This window comes from Calonectris borealis, chromosome 1, assembly GCF_964195595.1.
Source record: "Calonectris borealis chromosome 1, bCalBor7.hap1.2, whole genome shotgun sequence".
NCBI classification, from domain to species: Eukaryota; Metazoa; Chordata; class Aves; order Procellariiformes; family Procellariidae; genus Calonectris; species Calonectris borealis.
In genome coordinates, this window is record NC_134312.1 from 81,042,690 (window position 1) to 81,070,396 (window position 27,707).

General features: G+C 39.0%; 1 protein-coding gene across 1 annotated transcript in view; it reads right to left on the reverse strand.

Annotated features, from left to right (window-relative positions):
- Positions 1-27,707, reverse strand: part of LOC142087860 (potassium voltage-gated channel subfamily KQT member 1-like) — a 511,647-nt gene that overhangs the window by 181,949 nt on the left and 301,991 nt on the right. Inside the window, exon 16 of the mRNA XM_075162580.1 lies at positions 22,886-22,947. Within this exon, the coding sequence (XP_075018681.1) occupies positions 22,886-22,947 (62 nt within the window). The remainder of the gene's footprint in view (positions 1-22,885; positions 22,948-27,707) is intronic.

Genomic DNA, 27,707 nt, shown 5'->3' on the forward strand with positions numbered 1-27,707 from the left:
CAGTGGTGTATTCTTCCCTGTTAAGTGTGCTAAGATTTAAGAGGGATGACAGGGAAAAGGGGAACTGTCTGATCTCCCAGAAATGCTGAGATAAGAGATACATTGCTCCTGCATCAGGCAGAGAGCTGATTGCAATGAAAGAGAAGGGATGGCTAAAACACCTTTTCCTAGATTCTGTCAAAATTCTCCTCTGACCTCGTTTAAAACACAGGAGATTTACTGTCAAAAACCCAAAGCAAAACAAAAACAAATACAGATTCAAACTTGCCTGCTGATCACACGTGCAGTTCCAGAGCATCAGGCTCAGTAAAACCTACTGCAGTGAACTCATCTGGTGAGCACGCCAGTAATTCCCAGGGATTGTGACTTTCCAGGGGGTCACAGTTAAGGTTCTGTTGGTGTATGCCAGGACTCCTCATTTTCTGCTTTTTCAGAGGTTTGAGTTTTGCTGAGCAAGGCATTTTGGAAAGGTATGAGAAACCACTGGGCAATTTTAACTCTGTGTTAAGAAAGGTTTTTTTGGTCATTGAATTAGCTCATAGAGGATTTGCTTTAACTGTGTCAGAGTGTGTGTTGGAGAGGAGTTGCATAGGGGAAACTATGCATTTCTGAGGGAAACTCTGTTGGGCTGAAGCACTCTGCAGAATACTAGAGATTGAACTGTGTGATAAAGATAATATACAGAAGAGGTCAGGGTGGGTGAGTGCAGCTGCAGGTTTCTGCAACTGTCCATCCATCCTTCCATTCCTTTTTCTGGAGGACAAGAAATCCATGGGTAGAGAGGATCTCAGAACTGTCTGGACCACAATCTTATACATAAAAATCTTAGATATTCACTGTGAATTCAGTGTAGCTGCATATTTTCTGAACAGGATATTTCAGATATTATATCCCCCAGATCCCCATAAGACACACATGAGTATGTCATCTGATTCTTCAGAGAAGCATGAAGAATCATTGGCTAAACGTATCTGCAGCCTGGTTAACAATTTCGTTAAACTGGGTTACAGTCGGTTGTCTTTTTGATTAGGGCATTGTCCTCTAACACAAAAAGTCCGAGCCAGCAATATCTTTTTAAACAGAATATTTTTGTTTTGTTTTGTTCAGAGAGTCTTCTGGATTACAAAAAACACAAAGAGCTGTTTTGATTATGCTGGTCTGGTTCTACTTTAGGGAGTTCCTTTAGCTGTTGAACTACATACTAACTTGACTGGAGCTCCTTCACCCTTTGCCACGTTTTTACATTCATTGTTCTGTTGTTCAGAGACAGCTTTCAGTTACAGAGTTTAAAGTTGGGGTACCTTGTCTTTGACAGGCTTACCCTGAATTTAAGAGAAATTTTAGTCTCATGGCATTTAAAGGGTTCTTTTTTGTCTTGTGGGGCATTTTTTTCAAAGGAAAACAGGGTCTAGCATCTGGCTCAGATAAAAATATGTCTCACAGAGAGGTGATGGCATTGTTAGTGGACAGTTATAAGAGATGACCTGGCTATAGCAGAAATTTCTTTCTAAATCCATCATGTAGTGGATAGGCTGATGCTCTGAGACATGGAGAGGCATGAGGCATATGTCTGATTTTGAGAAAATGCTAAATAATGTGTTCTAGCTACGCATAAAGTATCTAATCCTGCAAAACTCTTCCACTTGATAATCTATGTGGCACTGACTTCCACAGATATGAGTATGTTTATTTGGGGAAATGAATATCCTTAAACCGCCTTTAACTTTATTTCTTATTTGATTGCATAACCCCTTCAATCTATAAAAGCATACAATTAATTGTCTAAACGGGGTATTATTTGTTTGATTTTTTTAAAGATCATGTAATTATGCTTCCAGGCACAAGACTCTGCTTCTCAAAACCACAAAACTCAGTCTTGCTGCAGTGCCCTAACCAAGCTACAGATCCAAGTTACAGAAATGAGCTCTTCAGCTATAGAGGCACAGGAACTGAAAAAGTACTCATGTGTAAAATCATGTCACAAAATTTCTCACAACTGGGCATATGCAAATAAAAATAAAGCAACATTTACAGCAATATACACACCAAATAAATCAGAAAATGAACTAGAAATGGAACCTGACTTACTACTCAGTAAGTATACTACTAGTATATACTCTATGTCTGTATATATTTATAGCTACACACATAGACTATATATTTAGCAAAATTGTGTCTTACCAGAAGAAAGTGCTGACAGTCATCTCAACTTGAGATGTCTATTAAAAACTCAGAGAGAGAGAAAGAAAGCACTGTTCTGACGAAATATTGAGCATAAGATTTCTAAACTGCTTTTGCCATGCTGTCCCTGAGGTTAAGAACCTGGGATTATAGGTATTTATAGGGTGTTGGTTTACTATCATGAAAAATGTTACTCTTCTCTGGGTGAATCAGAGTATTTTTCACTTACACGGGACACATGTACAGACAATTAGCAAAAAAAAAAAGAAACGTTTGGGAACTTTACCTCCACCCAGTTCTCATCAAATCTTAACATATTGTTTTTGTTTTTTCCTGCAGACTGTTGAGGAGAGACGAGTGTACTTTCTTTGCAGTTCCTGCCCATGACCCTGTCCTGCCTCAGTCCTATTTCTTTTCCTCAGTAGGAAAAACTCCTAATACTTTTCAGCACTGGTACAGCTCTACTGGCTGCAGCAGTAAAGGAATCTGAAACCCAAGAAGGTGAAGAGCTGTGTTACACAACACCGCACACCATGCGTGCTACCAGACTTGCACTGGGGGGGGGGGGAACATGCAGCCATATTTTTCCCAGGACTTGTCTCTGCCAGAAAATGACATCATGCTAGGACACACAAAGAAATAAGGCATCAAACACTGTTTGGAGCTTGCTTGCAGACAAGGTGGCTAGGATGCATCCCATTAGATGTCAGCTATGTGAAAGCTGGGTGTCTAATTTAAACCAGTCATCTGGGCTTTTTCTGCCGTTAATAGAAAGAGAGGTATCTCAAAGGGAGAGCCACCTTATCCACTTCTGGATAGGCTGAACAGCATTTCCAAGGAAACTCTCCTGCTCAATGAACTGGTTTAACTGAGACTTCTGACAGTTTGCTGTGAAACCTTTAACAGCCGCTTGCAGGAGCTCAGCTCCGCCAGCTGTGGACAGGAGCCTCCACAGACCTGCCAGGCTTCTCGGCTCTGACCTCGACCAGGTGAGAGCCAGGCTCCAGCCCCCATTTGGGCTCACACAGATGTAAACTGCTCTATATTGGTCATTTCCCTGAAGCACATTTAAATATCTGGAAATGGTATTCAGCAGTTTTAAATATCTGTAATTTTTCAGACTGATAACATCTAGCATACACACAAGATGTAACACCTACTTATCCCGAAATCTAACTTTTTTCAGTTACACCACTGAAATCTAAAGAGTTAGCTCTATGCATGCAAAAAGGTTAAACAGTCATTTTGCAAAGATACCTGCTCTCCCTACACCCTTTGCAAACACAAATGTTATTTTCTAGGGGCTGTCATATTCACTAATCAGTTAAATTTCAAACTACTTATTTTGGCAAAGGTCAGTAATAGTCAAAATGTTCACAAGCACAGCATAATTTTCCCTAAGCTTTGGAGTATGCATTTGGAAAGAGCAACAATTTTTCCCCTACGTATAAGGGACACTTCTGAAAATTTGGGGTCAAACAGATTTGTTACTGTGATCAAAGGTGAAACTGGCAATTTTGACAGCTTTACTGAGCAGAATGCAGCTTGCTACCTAGCAAAGGGGTTTATGAGTGAAATTAGAATCTTACAAAATGTGCCTTTATGCAGCCCTTAAAGGAAAGAGTCCAAACTAAGATATTCCTTTAATATTAAACTCACATAAAGCCTTATGCTACTTGCTACACGCCCTGAAGACCATAGAGGCATCCTGCCTTCCTTGCAAGGCTCTCTATCCTACATAAGCATGGTCAAGAAAGGGACTAAGGTGATGTTTTAATAAAAGCCCTAGAAAACATGGAAATATTGTTGGAAGGTAATTCTGCTGTTTCCAGTAGTCGTTTATGCTCCCTGTCTCCCCAATCCTCGGAGAATGAAGAATAGAGTGGCAGCAGAAGTGTGGGCTGAACTGTGGCACCTCCAGAAGCTGTGGGGTCATTTAAGAATGAGGAACAAAGATTTAAATTTTCGGAAGAAAATGTTAGTGGGATGGCCAGGAATCAGCACAGAGGCTTCTCAGGTTGGACACTTAAGTTACCCTGAGATCTGTCCTTGGAGCCCAGGGATGCAGACTAGCCCGTGCCTTTGCACAGCAAAATCATCCTAAAGCTTTACCACTGAAGCTATTTCAATGCTGATGCTTTGGAGACATTTCACCCTCTCCTGTACACCATCCCAGAGATGGAAGAACAAAAAGTACAGCCATCTATCTAGTAAGTTTGCAACCAATATGAGTACAAGTTCTCCTAAAGTGATTCAGACAGTTTATATTGACACAGTCCCATGACTGCTGGACCTGAAGACCATATGTATAAATCTGGTTGAAAATGAATTTAGTTCCCTTCTTTTATTGTCTTTTAATTCAGACACTTACTCTGACAGACCAGTGAAACATCCTATTTTGCCTTTTGATGTCATCCTCGTTGCTCATTGAGGATCAAGATTCATGTTCTAGAGGGGCCATGGGCAGACTCCACAGCCTAAATGAACCAGGAGCCTCAGAACAAGTGCCTCCAGGAAGGAAATGGATGAAACCACCACTCAGAGAATCAACTGATATTTTCCAAGAGACAAAAAAAAAAAAAGATCTCATACACAGGAAACTAAAAAGACAAGCTCATGGTATTCTGAGGTAAAAACCATGAATGGAGGGAAAATCCATCTTTTAGCACAAGCATCATAACAAAGAAATCCAAGTCAGAAGAGCTATCCTCTCCTCCCAATCTCTTTAAATGACAAAATCATGTGCAAGTCAAATTCTGCAGGAGAGTACACCTGTGTTGTCATAAACTTGTAAATGCGTGCAGAGAATTTCCTGCTTTGCTCTTGGAAACCCCACCATTTGTCATCTAAAGAGCACATGGGAGGCTTGCTTCCTTTCCCTCTAGTCTTATGTGGGATTTGGTTGAGGTATGTACAAAATTTTCCAGGCTCTTTACACCAGAAGTCTTTGACCAAGTTCCAGCTGATTCCCTTCATTTAAAATGCTCTCTCTCCTGTATCTGTTGGGAGTTTGCTGAGGTTTTTCCCTGCCTGTTCCCAGAGTTTCTGGAGAGTGCCTGGTCATGGCTTGTCATCTGGCAGTGACTGGTATGGAGTCATCTTCCAGAAGAGGTATCAACCATCTTTAGAGTTGCAGAGACTGTCATTTTTAAATGGGATTTTTTTCCAAAATCACTGGAGATTTTCATTGGAACTTTATTTTTTTTTTCCATACTGGATGATTGCAATAGAAATATAATGTTCCCACACATGCTCAAATAAAATCATCTGCCTTATACCTCCTCCTGAGCCTTCCTGTGATGACACATCTTATGGGAAGCACATGAAAGAATATTTTGGCATTTATTCTTGACATGAATTCAGTTGTTGTATGAAAAGAACCGAGAGTTAACACCTTTGCTGAGCTGTCAAAAAAACCCCCAACAACCCCTACTGGCAAAACTCAACCACGAAACCATTGTCTATTGTCCAAAATGCAGCGCTGGCAGCCACGTGCCCCTGCCAGTCATTGTTAGTGGGTTGCATTTTTTCCGAAAGATACGTACAGTGCCTCTATTCTTTAGCATTTGTCACAAAAGTTTAACGTGGTTACAAGGATGCTTGTACAAATCCTTTCCTCCTTCTGGTCTCTGTCTCCATATCACTATTAAAGAAATCCAGCTGAACACCAACCTTTTTAACTGAAAAGCAAGACAAATAATAATGATAAATCGAAACCAACCCCAAAACATCAAAAAATGAACAAAAAAACCACCACTCCCACATCCATAGTTCTTACCCCAAAAGGAAAAAAGAGGCAAAAGGGTATTTAATTACCACCATTGATATTAGAGGCAATCTACTCAAACACTATTGCAGCTATATGCAGCTATGGAAGAGAAAAAAAGAAGGAATGATATACTAAATGAGATGTTAAATAATACACATTAAACAAACACTGTAACCAGCTTCACACAGAGACATGCAGTCTGACAAGAGGGCCCATTTAAGCAAGCCAAAATGTAGGAAAAAAAAAAAAATCCAAAGATCTGCTGCGTATTTTTTCCAGTTTATTTTTCCCTTTTCTCCTCTCTGCACTAACAGCTTTTAAGAGGCCAAAGATATTCAAAGTGAAATGTCACCATTCTTACAAGCTTAAATAAACTATTTATTAGAGGTTGACTAAGTACCCTGGAGAAATTTATTTGTCCTGGCAATAATATTTATAAATGACCTATGAAATATTATGACATTGTACCAGTAGCATTGCAGTTTGCCTGTGAGGATTTAGTTCGAATCAGCAAGTGCACTTACAGGGGGGAAATATTTCTGTGCAGGGCCAGCAAAGTGTGCAGGCAACACTTGGGAGAAGATGAAAAGGCTGTAAGTACAGTCTTTTCTTTGACACTGGCAATAAATAAATCATTCAGCTCAAAAAGAAATGCAGTCATTTTACGGTCCCCATCAATTGCGTCTCTGCTGCTTGTAACAGAGAGGTCTAAACGCAGTGTGGCTGAAACAGGGAGCCGAGTTCCTCAGCCAAAGGACGGTGAAGGCTTTGAGACTACCAGAGGGGGAACACAAGTACCTATTGAACATAGGGAGGCATGGGCTGCTCTTTACATTTCTTTTTGACCAATGTACCGAGGCAGGAATGACAACAGAAACCCAGCAATTAGGTATTCCAAACAGAACTGCTATTTTAAGAACAGCAAACTTCATTAATGGTTTGGGAGTGGAGGGTGGAGAGGGTTTAGAAGTGAAACACATGTATGCAGATAAACATGTAAAATTCAGTTTATTCAAATGCTAATAAATACTACACTTGAACAATTCTCCCAAATGACATAGAAGCCAAAAACTATTTTGCTGTAAGCTGTAAAGCTGTTTTAAAGGATGGCTCATGTTGGTGATGAGCTATTTGTCCTCCACCACAGGACAGATAAAATCTTAGCAAAAAAAAAAAAAAGAGAAACAAAAATATTGGAAAACAGCTTATGTCTTCATCTTTATTCCCACTCAAGAAAAAGCTAAAAGTAACTGTGGCACAAACACAAATATCTCCTTGGGATTTAAACACAGAAACCATCATTTGTAAGATCAACAGATGTCATGTAGAACATATATTTCCAAACATCAGCTCACTGAAACTACAAATATAAGGTCACTCCGTTTATGCTTCATTTGATTTACATATAATTTATTAGTTCACTTCCTATACTGCACAATTCTGCATTACAGTATCTCCCCATAGAATCCACATTACTTTGTATAAATGCTATTCCACACTACTAGCTTAGCAATTATTGTGAATGCTTATGTGTTCATTCCAAGCTTTCACTGTAGGTATCTCATGCACGTACGCCATGCAGATTCAGATTCTTAGTTTTCAGATGAATAGTAACTTTCAAAGATTCATTCAGTAAAATTCTACTTAGAATTCTTTATGAGAGCAAGATAGTTGAATATGGAGAAAAGAAACAAAAGAAAATTATTTGAATGGCACTTGCATGTAAAAGATGCAGATGTGTAAAAACTTTCTTTTTAAAATGCCAAATTTGGTATTTGTACAGTCCTCAATAATATATACCTCAAAGGTTATATCTAAAGAAAGCTGGACAAGAAAGAAAGTACTTGTGAAGTGGATGCTGAATTCTATTCTTTCCCTCTTACACCATGTTTGCTTTATTCCAACTTCATTGTGGTAACGCTGCAGAGGCATAAGACTGATACAATGATACAAAAAGCCCACAAACCCTAGCCCCTTCGGTACTTCTATCATAGGCTGTTAGACTGGTGCAGTAGACTTCAGTGCAGCAGACTTTAAACCACACACTTTTAAGTTTCCTTTATGCTTCAATTTTTGACCTGGATTTTTTTTTTTTTTTAAATGACCCCTAGTTCTTTGTGCACAAAATTTTAGCATACAAAAACTAAGAAAGCCCTGCTGAGATGTGGTTAGGAGCAGGTCCCAACAATGCGCAGATCACGGGGTGTGTCATGATTTTCATCTCGACAAGTACATCAAGCCTTAGCTCCTCTAGGGAGTGGCCCTGGGCATGAATCTCTACAAACTTGGCCTAGGTTTCCTGTTTATAACCGAATAAGGTGTTTTTGCCTAGTTTGCAAAACAAGTGCAGAACTACCCACTGCTGATCTTTAACGTGCACTTCCCAGTCACACTTCTCACACTGCACAGCTACCTGCTCTTCTGTGGTTATTTGTCAGTGCCGTGTGAATGCAAGGAGGTGGGTACAGAAGAATTTTTTTTCCTCCCCAGAAATAATGACCAGTGAAAATGCAGAAAGCAAAGCAAAGTCTGAGACCACAGTGGCTAAGGCAGCAAAACAGACATTCAGAATCATGGGACTGCCTACAAAATTTCATTGGGATTCTTCTTATTTGACTCCTTGCCTTTAAGCACCTGTGCTAAATCCCTGTGGGCATTCAGGATTTTCTCTGTGTAAGGTCTAGACGCTGTCACATAACCACAATCAAACTGTGGGACAACCCTCTGAGCTGAGCTTGGAGGAAAGCCCCAGCTGAGGGGGAGATGTGCAATGAACTGGTAAACTATGCTGCGCCATGTACCTGCAGCCCCAGAGTGGAAGGCTTTGCAGCAAAACTGTCACCTGCCCACACTCACGGACGCCGGCCATGGGAAGGCACCAGCCACGTGCTTTTGAACACCACCATCATCCATATTTTAGAGCTGCCGCTGGTGAGTTCTGGCTACCTGCAGGTGCCTCCTGGCAGGTGAGACCTGCGTGCCAAGCTGTGTGCTGGGGACGAAATGGGGAGCAGATATGACATGGAGGGGAAAGTGCTGCCCAGTATGGCCCCACGCAGCAGCATACCTGCACCTGCAGTGCAGGACTATGGCCTTTGTCCTGCTGCTTGATGTCAAATACAGATGTCAGTGGTCAGTAATTTAGCGATCAGACTGGCAGTCAAATCTGGTACCTGGAGCTCAGCAGAAGCCTCAACACTGTCCCATAAATGGACAAGACTAAGGCCAGGAACAAGAGGTGAGGTTTCAAGAGTCTAGCTCAACCTGTGTGAGACTTGAGAGGTCTCTCCCTAGCCCAGACCAAGGGACAGTCAACAAAAGTGCAAAGATCTATTTGGTCTGGAAAACAACAGGCTGTTTTTAGGCTAAATAAATTTCAACAGATCAATAGTAATGCCCTCTCAACTTTATCTTCAAGAGATAAAATTGTGCCCCTCAGTTTCCTTCCTTTCTTTTTACCCTCCCCTCCTCCCCCCATTAATCTTAACTTGCTGCCTAGCATCTTTCATGTCTTTGTGCTGGGGCTGTGTGCAGCTAGGAGGTGCGTGTACACCGTTACAACGAAGAAATGAAAAAGAATCATAAATCTAGGCTGATATATTAAAAGGTGCAGTACAAGATATGTTTTGTTCATTGCTGAATCCAGCTTGGTCCACTCTGCCTGCTTATTCTAGTTAAATGCACATGTCAACATATAAAAAGTTATTTCAGACTGCAGCATTTCATTACCCGAGCCAAGCCAAATGAACACAGGAATAGCAACAGTACACACGCCAAGGAAAATGAACTTTTTTTTCCTCCTACTGTGACATTTTTGGAGGCAGCCAATTATACATTAAAAAAATCATGAATGAGCAGTGTAATTTTGGAGCCATAACTTGAAGTGAAGTATTCCTTTAAATATGAAATTAATATAATCATGACATTTTAACAGTTTTTCATGGTTCTGCATTCTTCTACGAGGACTCATTCTAAGTAAACCTATATGTTATATAAAAAGACCACAATAATCTTTTCCCACTAGTAAAATTGCTACTCTTATGAGTGTTACATATATAGGAGTTTTTACATACATAAACAGAATGTGGTCACTTGTGGGATCTATAGATTACATTGGGGGCATATTAAGGGAGTAATGCGTGCGCCAAATTTGTTGGCGTGTTTTACAGTGTCTAGATTTTTCTATCCTGTGCTATTTTGTACATTTCCTGCCCTGACATAAATGACCTCATTAACAAGAAATTCTAATAAGTATTCATAGAGTTTTTTTATTTCAAAATCTGAATTTTGCTGGCTACAGCTTACTTCTATTTTGTGACCTCCTTCTGTATGTATAGCCTTGGAGGAGTTGGAGAGGGGAGAAAAAAAAAAAAAGAAACAAAATTCTGCTCACACAAGGGAGTTTTCTGCTGAATGACATAACCGTTACTCCCGTCAGCCTGAGCTAGGGTCAGCCTGCCCAACCACCTAGCAAAATTAAGTAAATGCAGAAAAGATATTTTGGGGATTGAGAATTACCTTCCAAATACGAGCAGTTTATTTTTGCCTTCCAAGCCAAAGAAGGAAATCACACAGGAGCATATGGAGTACTCTATTCCCTACGTATTAAGGTTGTGTTAGCTTTATAGCAGTTCCTGTCACCATTCGGTGTCTTACCCCCCAAGCAGATACGTTTTACCACAGATTCAGAAGTCTATTTTTGCAATAGCAGCTCAGGGTAAAACTTCATTGGGACTCTAGGATCTGATCCACTTGCAGTGATCCCTACAGTAATAGTTACCCTGTAGCTGGGGCTGGAAATAAATGTTGCTCCTAACATCAGAAACACTGTTTTGTTTTGTTTTTTCTTCCTCCGGATAGTGCGTTCAGAATGTGCTACAGGAGAGCTGAGAGTACCTAGCAAAAGCTCCAGTCAAAAATAATAGCAATATTAAGTATTCATAGAGTGCTGAAAGTGCTTTTTAGACTCTAAAAAATGGAGGCTGAAATGCATAAAAAAGATAGCCAGAAAAAAAGATGATGTAGATGCAAAAATACAAAATATATATCAGAGCTACATATATGTATACACATCCATACAACTGCACACGCAGTTAGGATATACAATAACTACACCAAAAAAATGTTGACTACGGTAGAGTCATGCAAGGCTGCAGGACCAGGCTCAAATGACATCTGGCCTGAAGCATGATTTGGAGGTCAGGCTCCAAAATTCTCTAAGAAAATCTAATTTGTTTGCAGTTTCTAAATCCAGCAAGAGTGACTCCATGTTTCACCTCCATCCTTCTCTGTCAAACTACCATTTCCCCAACCTCATGTTCCTGCCTGGACCTCATCTTCCAGCCACCTCCCCAGCCTCACAGCTGCCTTCCCCCGCACTGCATACATGCTGTTACCCTGGGGCAGGTGCCCACTGTACTAATTTAATGATGAGGGTGAATGGACAGGTCAGAGCTAAGGGGGGCCCAGAAATGTATATCCTCAGGGCATTAGTGTGGCCTTGCCTACCTAGCCATTCATTTCTGAAAATGGATATCCCATTTATATGGTAATCATACTTATAAATTTGGTTTTATGGTGAGCATACTCCTTGGATATAGTCCTTTTGCCCTTCAAAAAATGGTTTCTACGTGGCTTGACCAGACTAATTTCAGGTATATGTGGTGGTGCTGGGAAAAGACTGCTGTGCTTCAGTTTCTGGGTACTCATCAAAGACCATCCTCCTTCCGTGGTACTACAGATTTTTGAAACAAGAGCAGAGAAAACAGCTATTTCTTCTGTTTGTTTTCAAATACTGAGGCAAACTGAACTGTACAAAGATGTTAATGCTCTTTGCATGGCACCCACTCAATGTTGTTATAGGTTACAAGTTTAGCCTTTCAGAGGCAAGAAGACTTGCTGCTTTTGGTTTTAGAAACTCTCCAGATACATACAGCAAAGCATGTAAAGGCTGCAGCCACTAAGTACCTTGAAAGTCAGTAACAAAACTAACATTAATAGGCAGCTCATGGGAAGGCAGAGTAGGAAATTTAAAGACGGTTGATATGTTTTGAGTTGCTGCGAAAGAACATGGGCTTCTGCTGCCTCCTAGGGTATGTCCTCATGCCTATGCCTGCTACTTGGGAGATACCTGAACTCATGTTAAACTTCCTACCTGCAGTGCAGCTGGCAATGTACTTACCCACGGTGCTCTAGTTTTGAGCATTTACTTGGCCTTTCAGCTGGCTTTTCTGCCTCCCCTGGACAGTGTGTAGCAATATATATCAGTGTCTGCTAGAGCTATTTACAATCAGTACAACTAGACTGTCTTAAAAAGTCTGACATTTTAAAGACACACTATATATTTTATGTTCATCCTATTTCTCTTTTGAGTTTTGAGGCTTCAGGATTCCTGCTTTTCATGTGTATCTCCACAACAAGGGCTAGAAACAAGCAATTTTAAGAATTCTCACATAATTGCATGTGTCCAGATACCGAAGCCTTAAGAAACACACAGAGCTGTAGGAGACCTGTGATGTTATCGCAGAGCTGATGGCCTGCACTTTCTACTCCTGAAGAGGCAGGGAAGCTGTATGAGCCAGGTCCTGAATCCAGATGGAGATCTGATCAGATATTTAACCTGACCTGGTAGCAGACAGCATGGCCCTCTACTAGCCCACATTTTAAATGACACTGTTTTGGTCATTTTCCGTACCTGTTAAACTTGCTTTACAGGCCATTGCTGTATGCTTCACCTCTTGAAAAAAACAGTTATAGCCGCCTATTTTTGTTAGCATTTTTCAGAAGAGAAAATATGGCAGCATTTTCAGTACTTCTAGTTGTCAGGTTTTGAAAACACCGAGGCCCAGGACACTGCTATGTTCCATGTGTGCACTTTAACTGTGGGCTGCAGGTCTCAGAAACACAGACCTGCCAATTCGGTACTTGATGATGCCCCTTAAACATGAACAAAGTTTGCCGGCACATTTTTAGTGATTATTTCTTCATCTACATGCTACACGACACTACTAGAGAAGTGTGCTAGACCCACAGTAGAGATGGTGGGGTGCTGCAGTAGCTAAACAACCTCCTGAGCCCCCCCCCCAAGCTGGAATTATCCTGTGATCCCAAGATATTTTATGGCACCACAAACATAGAACTGAGAACACTGGCTATGGCCTGATGCGACAGCAGATAGGTTACTTCACAGGCAGAGACAGGCATTTTAAGTTCAAAGAAAGATTAAAGGAGAGATATTTAGGATCCTTTAGTCCACAGAAGGGCATTGGACTCTTAAGAAAGCAGTATTTAAGACTGTGAGGAATACCTCTAGATGCTGAGTGATATACTTCAGGATAAAGTATTTATACGTGTGTCTGTACGATGGTATCTGAGTACCTTATAGTAGCTGAAGTAGCAAAGTATTGTTTTATAGAGGGGGAAACTACGTCTTGTTTGCATTTGCGCTGAGGTTCTCTGGCAGAGCACCCTGGGTTTCTGAAGCCGGAGCTCAGTGCGTGAGCCAGCAGACCGTGCTTCCTTTCTTTCAGTCTATGCACTGTCATAACCGTTCCACACAAAGCCATTTTAACCTGCAGAAAAACACTTGCTGACAATGAAAAAAGCACAGTTCTTCAATTACAAGACCATGAATAAATCCCTAGATAGACTGCTTAGTGATTTAGTTTATTTAATTGTATTCTGACATCGCATAAAAATGCACTCGAGGATGAAGCTCATAATAAACTCAGCACTATACCTGCATGATCAGAAGAGGTCTGAGGTACTCTATGCCACCTCACCTCCTCAGACTCAGAACCCAGTCCCCTTCTCCTGGTCTCGAAGGACTGCAGTGTGTAACAGACACATTGACTGACGTGTTTTACTAGAACACCCCAAAACACAGTACTGAAATCACAACCAAACTTCTAACCAAGAAAAATATGAATATAATTTATCATTATTTACTAGTAGGAAAAATAATTACGTTGTAGAAGTGAGTGTGTATTACTGATCTGCTCACTATTTTCCTGCTACATAAAATTTAAAACTATGTGTTGCAAATAACAACTTGGTGGTAAATATAGGGAGTAAAGAGTTTCTCAGTTTCTTGACATTTTATATCTCTCTCCCTTACCTCATAAGCTTTTATATGTAGTCCTTTATATGAATTTACTATTGAGTGAAAATTTTCTTCCCTAGATACAGCCATCAAGTCAGGGCAGGTCGCCACAGTACTCTAGTGTATCTTGGTGGGGTTTGTTTTTGTTTTTGTTTTTGTTTTTGTTTTTTTGTGTGTGTTTTTTTGTTTGTTTTTGTTTTTGTTTGTTTGTTTGGTTGGTTTGGGGTTTTTTTTTGCTTTTACAGAGCTGTGTCATCCTGTAACTTGCCTTGTACAGCAGCATTCTTCATACTGCTTGTTCCGTATAATCCGGTGCAAACAGCCAGAGTCTAGTTATAGCAATTTAGACTCAATCTATTTTTCTAGTCCATCCCTTAGCATCCATCAGCAGCAACAGAATAGCTCAAGGACTAAACAGATGTTTGTTTTGACTCAGCATCGCAGTTCTTGCATGAAACATAAATCCAACTGCTAGTCCGGTAACCATTTGAATCATAGAAATCTGGGTTTTTCTAGTGTACTTCCCCTGATCAAGAGGAATTAGAGGTCAATATTACACGGCATTCAAACAGTATTAAAACTGCCCTTTAAATTACTGATCTGAAAAATGTGGTAGGTGAAATAACCACAGTATTTCTGAAGTAAGGAGTACTAGAGGAAAATTACTCTTTTTCCTATTGGAAAATTTCTCTGTGAATTCTTCGTGATGCTAGAATGTCTTTCATTCAGAAACAGAATGAAATAATAACAATTTTAAACAAATGAATTCAAAATAAATTGGTTCAACTGAAATGCTCAGAAAAATCAGAGTATTTCACCCCAATTCTGATTTTCAGGAAGTCACTCTAAAGTGGAAAATTGGAAATACTTTCTTTCAGTATATGATTTAAAATACAGTTCCATAGAATGTGACACCTTTTCAAAAAATATTCCATTGGAAACAAATTGTCATTTTCAGATGGAGAGACATTCTAAAGGAAAATTCTCAACTTGTCTGTAGGGAGGGCAGCACTTGCAGCGTACAGCCATAACGAACTAAGAACAGCTACAAATCTATTTTTGACAATTGCTTTCTAAATTAAATTGTTTAACATCGGCAAGAATTGGAGGTCATAAAAATTGTTCAAATGAAATTTATTTCCATCAGAAAATAACAATTTTTAAAAAGCTGTTCATAAGAAAAGACAGTTTTAATGAATTTATAATTTTTTTTTTTTTTACCTGAACAGGATAGAAGAATTGTTGAAATACTCCATTTTCACATATCTAAATGAAGGCATTTTGTTTTGGGGACCAGGATGACTGATCATTTAGAACTTTATGTTAATTTAGAATAACCTATTAAAAATTATAAAAGACAGAAGCAAAATACTTATAGCCGATCTGATTTCTGTTATTCTTTGGAGGTTCAGGTCAAAGCTCTTTGTGGGAGGATTTCACTTTTTATCAAAAAAAAATTGTCAAGATCTCCAAAATACACTTAAGGTAAAAATATATTTTTTCACCCAGCAATAGTAAATAAATTGCTTCATTGCTTCATAAGCAACAGAACTAACAGAGCTTTCTTTCCTATACATTCGTGGCTGGACTCTCTGGCACCTCAGAAGAGACACGCTCACACTGCAGTCTTTTCTTCTGGGAGCAGGGGGATTAACAGAGTGTCTGTCCTCTACCCAGGCACTTATTTTCTCTAAAACTTACAGGAAATCAACATCTCTAAGCTCATGACCCCTTTCTCAATTTCGGTTAAAACCAGTCATGATGCTTAGAAGGTTTTGGTGGAGAACAGGAAGACATGGACAGGCTCCCTCAACCACAGCCTTTGTGGTCAACGCTGCTATTTCCAGGACCTTTTCCCTGCAGGTTCACAGCCCGGGCGCATCGATACGGATTAGGTTTCCAACATCGTAACAGCCTATGAAAGATTCCCATCCCCAAAGGCTGTTACTTACCAGCAGCCCTAAATCACTTTACTGTTTCTATCTTCCTTGGTATTCACAGTTAATGTATGTGCTCTCCTCAAGGAGCGTTAGTGCAGAGTAGTACATCTTCTGCAAGCGACTCTTCTTGTTTCTTATTAAACGTAAGGTAGCTGCAAACTGATTTCAGGCTGCTGTGCAGCATATGGCTGTGAGCCCCTGCCTCCCCCCGCCCCAGCATGCTCCAAGGTGTCATGGGCAGCGTTTGCTGGGTGGTTTTGGTTCCACCAGAAGAGTTTCAGCCAAGAGAGCAGAAAAGCAACTAGATTGCACCAATTGCCTAATCACAGCAATCCTTGAGACTGCTATAAATGAGATCAAACTATTCAAGCTGGATCCTAATCAACAGTCAGTGCAATCACTGGGGAGCAGACACTGCCATCTGCACGCTCATTTATTGGGCTTTGGAATTATTTAACGTTTGATTTATGGTGGTGAATTGCATCCTGGCAAATGTTCACTATGCGAAACTCTTTGCTCCCTCACCCATTAAAAATCAGGGCCTGATCCATGTGAAAGCCTCCTGCTGAGTTCACTATGTTTTGGATCAGGCCTCTGGGTCTCAAGACTGGCAGAAAATATTCCACTTCTGTCCAATTTTCTTGCTCAAATTTAGAAGAAGCTCAAGTGTTTTCCATCAACATTTTAATGTTTACTTTTGGGAGAATCTTCACAGTGGGTCAGGTTACTGTGATATAGAAAGGATGACCCACACTGACATAAAAATTTTCCAAAAAATCTCAGCCCGAGGCAGACATCTGCCTTGGAGAATTTCAGCCCAGATGGCTAAAGTTTGGCAAAGATGTAAGCAACTGAAAATAAAGCTCTATAATGGAAAGTGGTGTACAACCTTAATAATAGAAGGGTGTTACCAAGTACCACATATGATAAGGCTCCATAACAAAAACCATAAGGCAAGAATTCAGACAGGATTCTTTCAGATATGCTTCAGAATATATGATCGATCTCTTCTTTCCTTTTGCTTGAAAGGTGTGCCAGAGTTAGCTCTTATTTTTGCCTGATCCTTCAGACGTTACCATCACCACCAGGAAGCTCAAAACCAATCTCTCCCTCTCAACCATATTAAACAAGGTTTATCCGAGAAGCATAAAACCATCCCAGATAGCCAAACAAAGTCCAGGCTGTGATAGTTCCTCTCTCCATTGAGAAGTCAGCTAGCAAAGTAGAAAAGCTGTTAAATCAGCATTACTTGGTTTTCAGATTAAAAACACATCTTGATGTTTCAGGACACGGATGCATGCACAGCTTCAGTTCTATGGTACCTTAAATCCCCAGCATACCACAAAGATTCATCTAGACATAATAGATGAAAAACATGATTTCATTCAGATTAATTCTGAACTCTTTGAGTCCTCATTTCTGCTTTCACCTCATCTCTGTCAATTCATTCCTGTTGAGCAGGATGTGAAGACATGAGCTAGAATCTTGTTAAAAGACATACAAGAAATTTGCTGCAATTTACACCTGCATAAATCCTGAGTAACTCCACTGGCATAAATGGAAGCACAATTTGGCTTGAAGCATCAGGCATTTTTTTTTTTTTTAATTAGGCAACAGCTTAAAAATAAAAATCTAATGACTTCATGGGTATGGTGCAGAATCAATGGATTTGTGCTGGACTGCTCTGGAGTAAATGAGATCAGGTTTTGACTGTGTTTATTGGCATCGCATTCCAAATACACATTCATAGCATCTCTCCCTGTGAACCTCCTGTCCGTCTCCTTGAACTGAACACAGCATGCTCCAAGAACATGTACAACAAGCAATACACCTTCTTCACAAGAGTTATACTAGTAACTGCAAGTCACATTAGCTATGTTAATTATTGACTCACACACATTTATGTTGAGAAGAGATATTCCAAAAATCAGCAGTGTTCACGCATGTTTGCAAAACATAGAGGGCCAGGATGAAACGTACTTTCTATTTACAAGAAGGAATGCAGTGCAACTTGGATAGCTACTTTTAAGAACTATCAGCCTGTTTTAGTAGCTAAGAAAATCCACATAACGCCCATTTGGAAAAAGCCTTCTGAAAAGCTTTATATTGTGGAATGACTCAATCTTTAAGGAACAGGGGGCAAACAACCCACAATCACCTTAGTGCCAAAATATGTTTTTGTTAACAAATGCATTTGTTGGGTTTATTTCAGACATATTCTTGAAACCTCAAAAATGTAGCACACTCATTTTGCAACTGACTCATTGTGCACTAATTTTCAGCTTTTTCCCTTGTTTTGTTTTTTTTTTTTTCTTTTAATACAGTTCAGTTATGCCCATCACCCCACCCACAAATTAGGGGTTTATAATGGAAATTCTGACAGGGCCTTCACTATGGTGGTGCTTGCAGGCGCTGTGATGATAAATAATTTACTATTTAATGACTCCTGATGTAATCACAGCAGGAGTCAGATTCACTAACATCCATCTCTCCATTGTTATCCAGGAGGAATAAGATAGTAGGGAAATACACTCTTCTCTGAACCTATCTTTTTAGCTTCCAACTTTAAAACGAGTGTTTAAATTGGTAAAGAGAGAGTTTACCACCACAATCCAACCTCTACATTTGTTTATGTTGGACGACACTTTTGTTCTGGCTCACATTACTCAGATGGATAAAGCTCAGAAGGGTTCTGCTTTACTGCCCTGTTTTCTCTTAGTGTTTCTGCATTTTTTAAATGCTACCAAATGGTTGCTTTTGGCTCCCAGCATTATCACATGTTGTCTATAAGTATGGAAATAGTTATGGTAATATGGACGTAAATCATAACTGTAAATACCACATAAAGACTGCCATATAATTATAAAAATACCTAATAGATTTCTTTTTCAAAGACAACACAGCTGTCCCTTCTAACCTTTCATTTGTAGATTCTTTTCTCTCCTGTTTTTATTTATAGGTTGCCGTGCAGTTTGACATAGCACACCACGATTTTTGTTTCTAATTTTGAAAAGAAAAGAAAAAGAAAGAATACTCATTTCATCATAAAGAAGCATTAGTTTACAATTTTGAAAAGAAACTAATGCCAGCCCTAGAACATCATCTTGGAACCAAACTCCCTCTTAATACATTTCAAAAGAATCTGTCAATGGCTACATACCGCAATTTAAAATTAAACCCTGCCATCGAGCTAAAGAAAAGGTCGGCCAAATGGCACACATCACGTGTTGGGAAAGAAGCCCCATTCTTTCTCTAAACATCTCAGTGTTTTTATGAAAGGAACCACACTAGGTTATTACACTGACCACAACAAAATAAGATTTTTATACCCTACTCAGGGAAAAACAGGTTGAAAAGTGTTATGGGTAAACTTACACTATGCAACATGCCATGTTAATGAAAGGAGTAAAGCCTTACACAGCACTGATGTTGCCAAAAAGGGTTTTACATATTGTCTGGAAACTGCCACCACGCATTTTATCCCTTTCCAGTCAGCTTTGCAACGCTTAAGAGCAAAATGATACAAGTGTATTTCAACTATGCTTTATGCTGGACTCATATGGCGCTTCATCCTACACAAATTTGTTCTTACCTCTTCCTTGTTACCTCAAACTTACATACGGAGCCCGGATGGTCACAAAAGAGAGGCTGCAGACAACGCTGCTCATGCCACATGAATGGAAGGCTGTTATCTTTGAATCTGTGAAACATTTTTGCCTCAAACCTTTTATCTATCACTAAGCAACCACTTCAGAGATCTGTGCCTATGCCCTTCTACACAGCAAATCCCACATTTTAACTCAAACGGTAGCAAACTTCTCAAGGGAATGAAGTTCATTTTAACCATCAGAAACATACGCTTCTCTCTCTCTCTCTCTCTGAAAATTTATAAAAAGAGTAATTATGGCTTTATGCAGAACAACGCACAGCTCTGAATGGGTGAATTACATTCTGATTCCCTTTCGGAGAAACAGCTAAAACAAATGAACTGGAAAATGCTGGTGGGAAAGATCAGTCTGGGCTAGAGGTGTACTAATAGCTTGTTGATACAGATTTTTAAGCAGATGAAACGTTCAAATCCGTACTGCATTTTTATCAGTCTACACCAACTGGCCTTTGTCCAAAAATGTGTCATTTTATCAGATGTGTCACTAGGTTGGGAGGCTGCCATGACTATGCTGGGTGACTGAATGTTAAAATAATTTCTCCAGGGGGAAGAGGCTGATCCCAAAGGTTTTCTAGTTCCAAGGGGGAGATCATTTTTCACCACCAGCTGGAGCCTGATGTCAGACATGCCCTTGCTTCATTTATTCTCCTCAGAGGTTGAAACCCAGCTTGTCCTTCCTGACTCCAATATTGTTTCACATTTGGGCACATAGCAGCTACTAGACAGTGAACTATTAAAGCAGGAGAGCCCATGAGACATGGGAAAATAGTTTAGGGGAAGCTGTTTGACAACAGGATGCGGTCGTTTCTATTGTCCCATTAAAATAGAGATATCTGGGAAGCTTAACTTTGTTTTCACTATGTAAACATATGTATTTTAGCCTAATGTGCCAAAAATATGCAAATACAAAAAAACCCAGAACAAACCCACACCTCCAAAACCCCGAACAAACCAACACAACAAATGTTTGCCCTTTTTGTGCACTGTGTCTACTTTCTTAGCAGGAATATGAAGCCCTGTACACCTAAAAGAAGGTTAATTTGTACTGAAAGAACAAATGCCCTGGGTTCCATCAGACATTTTATTTTACATTTGTAGTTTGGTCTAAGAACAAAAAGAAAGCTGCAATGATTGAATGTCTTTTACAGAGTCATCTTATGAAAATATCTTGACATATTTTTATTCCCTTCTATTTGTTTTCTTGAGAACAATAAGTAGAGAGATAGAAATCATCAGTTCCCATACAATATGTGGTCAGTTAAAACACTACAGTTTAATTCTTCAAACAAAATAGCAGCTAGGTTTTGCCCACACTAATGGTTTGAGCTTGCGCCAACTATATTTAGATCATGCTTAAATGAAGTTAAGATGGCTATACCATTGGGTTTTTTTTAACTTGCATAACTGTTGTTCCGAGAACATTGTTGTGAATCCCTGCTACAGACTGGTTACCACATGCTTACAATAGACATTTAACATGAGAAGACAAAACCATGTGGCTTCACCATCTCTAAGCATTTACATTGAGGCAGTATTGATGAAAATTATAACCTTTCTGAATCAGCTAGAGTTCAGTTTTCTAACAGGTTTAAGCCATAAATGCAGAGCATAAGCAGATATCTGTAACAGAGATCATTCACTGCAGCATTTACTGCATACACTGGCATCTCCTGTAATGTTCCTCTTCTTACACCAAGATACCTCTGCAGTAGTCTAATTAAGGCTTTGAAATAAAAAGTTATCAAATCCATAGCATATTGTGCTAAATCTGGACCAATGCCAGACACATTAATAACTTTCTGACCTCTCTTCTTCAGAAATATGGAGTAGTCAGGATAGCATGAACAACTGCTTCCAGAAGTATTTACAATATTTCTCACACAAAGTAATCTAACTGTTATCACAGATACTTTTATTGCTAAGTTTTCAAATCTGTATAGTGGGTTTCTTTATATGTATATGCATATTCAAGAAATCTGAATGAACTAGTGGTGTGAATTTACAGAATATACAGAGGCTAGAGAGCAACATATCTCTTTTGAAGTGAATTAAGGTAATCCGAATGAAAGCCATTTTCACTTTGAATGAGTGTGTCTGCACAAGGGACCAATCCACTTTAAAAGTTAACTCAGATAATTTGTCTTTATCTGTGAAGCTGATTCTCTGACACTGTTCAAGAGAGCTAAAAGTCAAAGAAAATCCATCCTTTGACATCGCAGCGTCACATCTTTCCAGTGTTGTCCTAGCAATGATCATTAGGCATTAGATATTAGGCAAGAGAAGGAGAAATTGTTTAATTTGAATTTGTTTAATTTCAATTTCTGCTTTTTGGCAAGATGCACAGTTCTTCTTAAGAATAATGAAGTTTCCTTCCTCTTTCCTTCTTGCCTCACTTCCCCAGAAAAAAGTGAAAAGCAAATTTGCATAATAAATTTGAGTAAGACAAGGATACAAATAGCAATGGATATGTTAAATTCAAATGGACTTTTGTCTCAGCTGTTACATCATACCGCATACCAAAGCTACTGTGCTACTACTGTCCACAGAAAGCACACTGTTCTAGGGACACCAGTTTTTAGGGGTAGGTAAGAGAGCTGACCAAAAAACTATTAGAGAAAGAGATTCCTAGTTGTATTTTTGTTATCACTTGAGTGGGAAAAGCTCTTGAGAATGTTTGGAATAGGTCTAAAACAATAGAGCCTTACTGAGCTTTGGCCTTTAGGCATACTTCTAAGTAACTCTAATTAATAACAAAGATGAACGTATTCTTGGAGAGAAGATAGTGGGGGAGGGGTAGATTTGATGCAAAGATAACTGCACAGGGGAAAAAATGCAGTAACCATTAAAGAACCTCAAGATTATTAACTGAGATATCAGCTGTTGCTATTTACAAAGACTCCTGATACTAGCCTTTCTGTTTAACTCACTAATTCTTGCACGACAAACACCTTGTCAGTTCACAGTACTTATCTACAAGATGTGTGATTTGGCTTCAACATGAAAGTAGTCCCTTTTAAAATCAAGAACAAAATCTGTATGGCAGGTAAATGGTTAATGCTGAACAACATGCACATGATACTTCATCAACTCCCTTACAAAAATTAGGATATTATTCTTTATTATGGTGCCATGTAATTCTAAAGTAAATCATGCCAAGATACTATCTTGCATGTCCGTAGATCAGATACCATTACTCAGGGGAAAAAAAAAAGCTTTCATGCACTTACCTTATCCTCTAGCCGGATCAGTCTGGCTCCTACAGTATAGTATCCTTTGTCTACCCCTTTTTCTAAATAAAGAAGAATAAAAATGGGACATTCATTAGATGGAGAACAAACTCAAACTAAGAATTATATCTATGGTATTTAAACCAAAAAAAGCTAGGAATAGTAGGGTAGTATAAATAACATGAACATAACAAGAAAGAGTTTCTTTGTGGTGTACAGAAGTGAAAGAGGGTAGAATGGAGAGAAGGGAATTAGTTTGTCTAACTCACAAGATTAGGTTAGTCTAAAGGGCAACCTGGACTTTGGCAGAGGTAGTCTGTGGACATGAAGGACTATAGATAGTGTCTGAGGTAACTTGATTACTTGCTTAATTACCTCAATTAACTGCATGTAGTTAGATGGAATAGGCACGCTCCCTAGGCATACTCCCCATTTTGAATATCATTTACAGCAATGTACACGTTCTATTCATAAAGAAATCAGAACAGTTTTCAACTGAGGTTGTAGATGTAGGAGGCAGCACTATCCAGGGGTTCAAGGGCTGGAGTGGCAGAGATCTATCTCCTCTCTGCAAATGAGTGACACTGGGAAAAGCCCTTGCATCTCCATCCTCATTTTCCCTCCTAGCCTTCATGAGACCTGGTTATTAAAGCCCAGTTATGCAATTTGTTTCACTTGCACACTGCAAACGGTGGGATTGGGAGCCAAGATTGAAAACTGTGTAAAGTGGGGTCTATTTGTGTTTACGTGGCCAATCGCAAAGGAATGCCATAATTTGGGGGTGTTATTTCACAGGGAATGAAGCACAAAACCACATATATTCTGAGCGGGGAGAATATATTCACAAGGAAATAAACACCCCCCAATACTAAAGTAACTTAGAAGCCTATGTCAATGGAAGTTGGACACATTTTTCTCTACTAAACTACATTTCCAATACTGGGCTGGAGTAATTAATCCTTGTTTGTTCCATAAATTATTCCACTTTTATGAGTGGTTGAGCTTTGGTTTTTAAAGCTATTTAAGTCCATTTTGCTTAGGGCATGAGCACAACGTGAAGGGCTTACTGGAAGGCAGGCTGAGATGTGAATTTACAGTGCATCAGCGTCCACCGTAACTGCCTGGATGTGTGCTCATTCTGCAGGGAACTCACATTCTTGCATTTCTCAGTGAATGGTACTTGCTTTACCATTACCATTAGCATTGCATACATTTGCTAATGCGATATGTTTAGTGATATATTTGCACCAAAGTTCATCTCAAGGTAACTTGTACTGTATGCACCACAACATACGAGGTTGAAAAGCAATGCTGGCAAGAGTACTCTTCTTGCTTTCTTTCTCCTCTACAGACCACCTAGAACATTAAGAAGGTCATGGACCCTTGGCAGCTCTGAGCAGGCATTAGAAAGGAGAAGTGTTTCCTCAGAGAACCTGCAGGAGTAAATACTATAAGGAGAGAAAATTCAAAGATTGTTCAAGGACTCTGTGTGGGGACAGAAAATAAACGAGACAGCTTGACTCATGCATGTGTGCTGTTCATCATTCATTAGTTCACAACCACAGAAACCTCCTAAAATATAAGTGGCTGAGGCTCAAGTTTATCTAAGTTTTCATCTCTGCCTAAAATGAAATAATTGACTTTGCCGTCTACTTTCTAGTTAGTAAATCTGTAGACACTTATCATCTTTCAAAGAATATACCAGAAAAAACATGCCTTTAAGGATTTCTAAATTGGGATGTGATTTGAATAGCAGTGGGTAAGTTGTGTTTTTGTTTAGGTCTAAAATCAAAAAGCCCCCCAAACCTGAAGAAATATTCCAATAAGCTTTTTTTTTTTTTTTTGAAAAAGAATAATTTCCTCACCAGCTCTAATTACATCCTTCATATAATCACCAAGACATCCCGAAACAACCAAACCAAGTAATAACGTTTCCTATTTTAGTTATTCTCGAATGTGGTGTGGAACAGAAAACAAGAAAATAGGAAGCAGATAAGCAGTAAGAAGCTATTTTGTGGCATGTGGCACTCCTATCAGATGAAGTGGGAAGAAAGATATACATGCATGTAGCTGTGTCATGTCCACCCCTTTATTGGCATGTAGGCTGTGTAAGTCACAAAAGGCTGCGGTCTTTCCCATTTCTTATTAGCCTCCATTTAAATCAGCATTCAGCTCTAATTTACAAGCATTTTCCTCTAATGAAGACCATCTTTAAAAGTAAATGGGGTGTGTATACAATGTGCAGAGCATTGTGGTAAGAAGGGTGGGCAGAAGTTCAGATAACATTGCTCTAGCACATTTGATTTCTACCTCATGTTTATGCTTTCTCTCTCGAGTCTTTTCAAGATATATGATTTTAGACTTCCTACATTAGATTATTTGCTTTTACATAGTTGAAAAGGTTGCATGGCTAACTATAAATCTGAAATGTCTTAATTTTTACATTCTTTGCTGTGTAATCTGAAATAACTTTCTTTTAGTAGAGTTTTGTCTATTCTTTGTGTTGGTCTGCAATAAAACAGATAGACCAGCTAAGCAATCCAGTAACTGTGTACATACATGTGAAAGGCACAGACACAAAGGAAACATGCATGGTCATCATGAAAGGAGGCACAATTATTTATAACTGGATGAAAATACATATGGACAAATTTTAGCTCAGAAGAAAAAAAAAATCTTGAAACAAGCTTGTATCACGTGGTTGGTATGATACAAAACCATAATTTTATATACTTAGACTTGAATCAGCTAAAACACTAGTACATAAGGAAGAGGCATTATACTTCAGGAGACTGAATAGTTCTTGGGTCATCTAGTCCATTTCTCATCTTTGTTAATATATAAATTTCTTCCCTGAGTATACATACTGTACTACTTTCAAAACAACATGATCCTGTATTTATTTCCTAGTACTTTCAAAAAGATGGCCCCCCTCTTTCTGAGGTGAACAACAAGAGATGCCTCTTGTAAAGAAAATTGAAAATTTTTAGGTATTCCCCACACCAGTTGAGAAAACAAGAAAGGCCATGCCCAACTCTTGCCCAAATGGAAGCACAGGATATAAATGACATATTACTCATTATTCAAGTTTGTTTTCTTTTACAAAAAACAGCAATTACCATCTGAAATGAGTAAGAGGAAAAGAGCAAATCAAATGAGGGACAGGACCATAATCTTAATTTTTTACTCAATTAGTGTGCTCCATCTCATCAGAATATACCAAACTTTTAAGAAAATAGATTTTTTTCTTTGGTTAGAAAAAATACTTATGGGGAGCATCAGGACAGTGAATGAATTGCAGACAGATTTTCTGAAAATGATAAAAGCTGGAAATGATCTACTCTGCATTTACAGAATAAGAGTCCTTCCTTGATTTATACTTCTATGGTGTATACAGCTAGAAGGGAGCTAACTCAAAAATTTTAAAATTTATCTGAAAGCCATCAACTTTTTTAAGCAGAAAATGAGGAATTTGAGCACTGTGACACCTAGGATACTCCAGATTCCTAAAGGCACCTCAAAACCTTGGCAAATTATATCAAGTTCAGTACTGGGACTACAGAAAGCAGGATAGTGTAAGAGACACGACTACCTTCTTTTGTCTAACGCAATGCAATTACAGCCTTCTGGATCTGTATTTGTTCCAGTTCTGTAAAAGCTCTATGTAGGGAAACCTGTGATGAGCGTACGGCAAGATCTAGATTCTTAGGTTTATAAAACAGGTGTGCTTCTGAAAACCCAAGTCAGGATTGCCCTTTTAAACCCTGGATCCACAAAATAGCAAATAACAAAATTGCCTTAGGCATCGTGACTTTTGACTTGAGTCTCTTTTCTTGTCAGCCAGAGCCTTTTACAACTGATAGGTAGAAGAAACTGAAAAGAGCTAAGACATAGTCCTAGATCAGGCACTTGTGATTTCCCTTGGACAGCCTAAAGAAAATTTAAAAAGTAAACTACCAAAATATTTTAGCTTAGAAGGCTGTAAACACAGAAAACTTTGTGATAAAGCTAACTGTTCCATGATGAACGTTCAACAGTATACACTGAAAGTAGAAATTCCTAGTTTTTTCAAGTTGCAAAAATCTAGCTGCAGTGAGTAACTTGCCAGGTTAAAGATGCGCAATCACCTTTCAACAAATAAAACAGTCCTAAACAAAAAGTCCGTCTGCCTACCTGCTTCAATTATCCAGCCTCTGAGATGACACAATTTGCTCAAGTGGCTCACGAGGAAGAATATAATCAATTTATTAGAGAGAAGCCGTATACACTGAATCTGGTATGAACTACATCACGCTCTGCCCTTCCTCCAAAAGGTGCTGATGGCAGGATTTAGACACACTATCATTATACTATGTATAAAACAATTAATATACCAAATTCAAAATGAAATGCAAGCTTCTTTATTAGTTTTTTATTAAGAATGCAATTCAACACTGTTTGGAGGACCTGGATGAACAGTAAATTAACTGCAGTTTCCAAGCCCTCAAAGTAGGACATGTGATATTTCTGCTGGCTCTTTGCATTTGCATTACTGATCAACCCCAGTAATGAAATGAACTTTCAGAGACAAGATTGTGAACACCTGAAAGATACAGAAAATGTCCTAAGTGGTTTTATTTTGACCAAGTTCCCACGGATTTTGTCTCCAGGAGGGGTGGAATAAATCAGTTCCTGCGGAAATATTGGTATCTCTCATTTCAAATATTAATTGACTTAAAAAGATAAAAATTAAACTAACCGTATTTATTATGCTTTAAAAGGTATTGTGACCCAATTTCTTCTTAACAGCTGGGAAGGAAATAGCATCAGAAAGCTTAGGTGG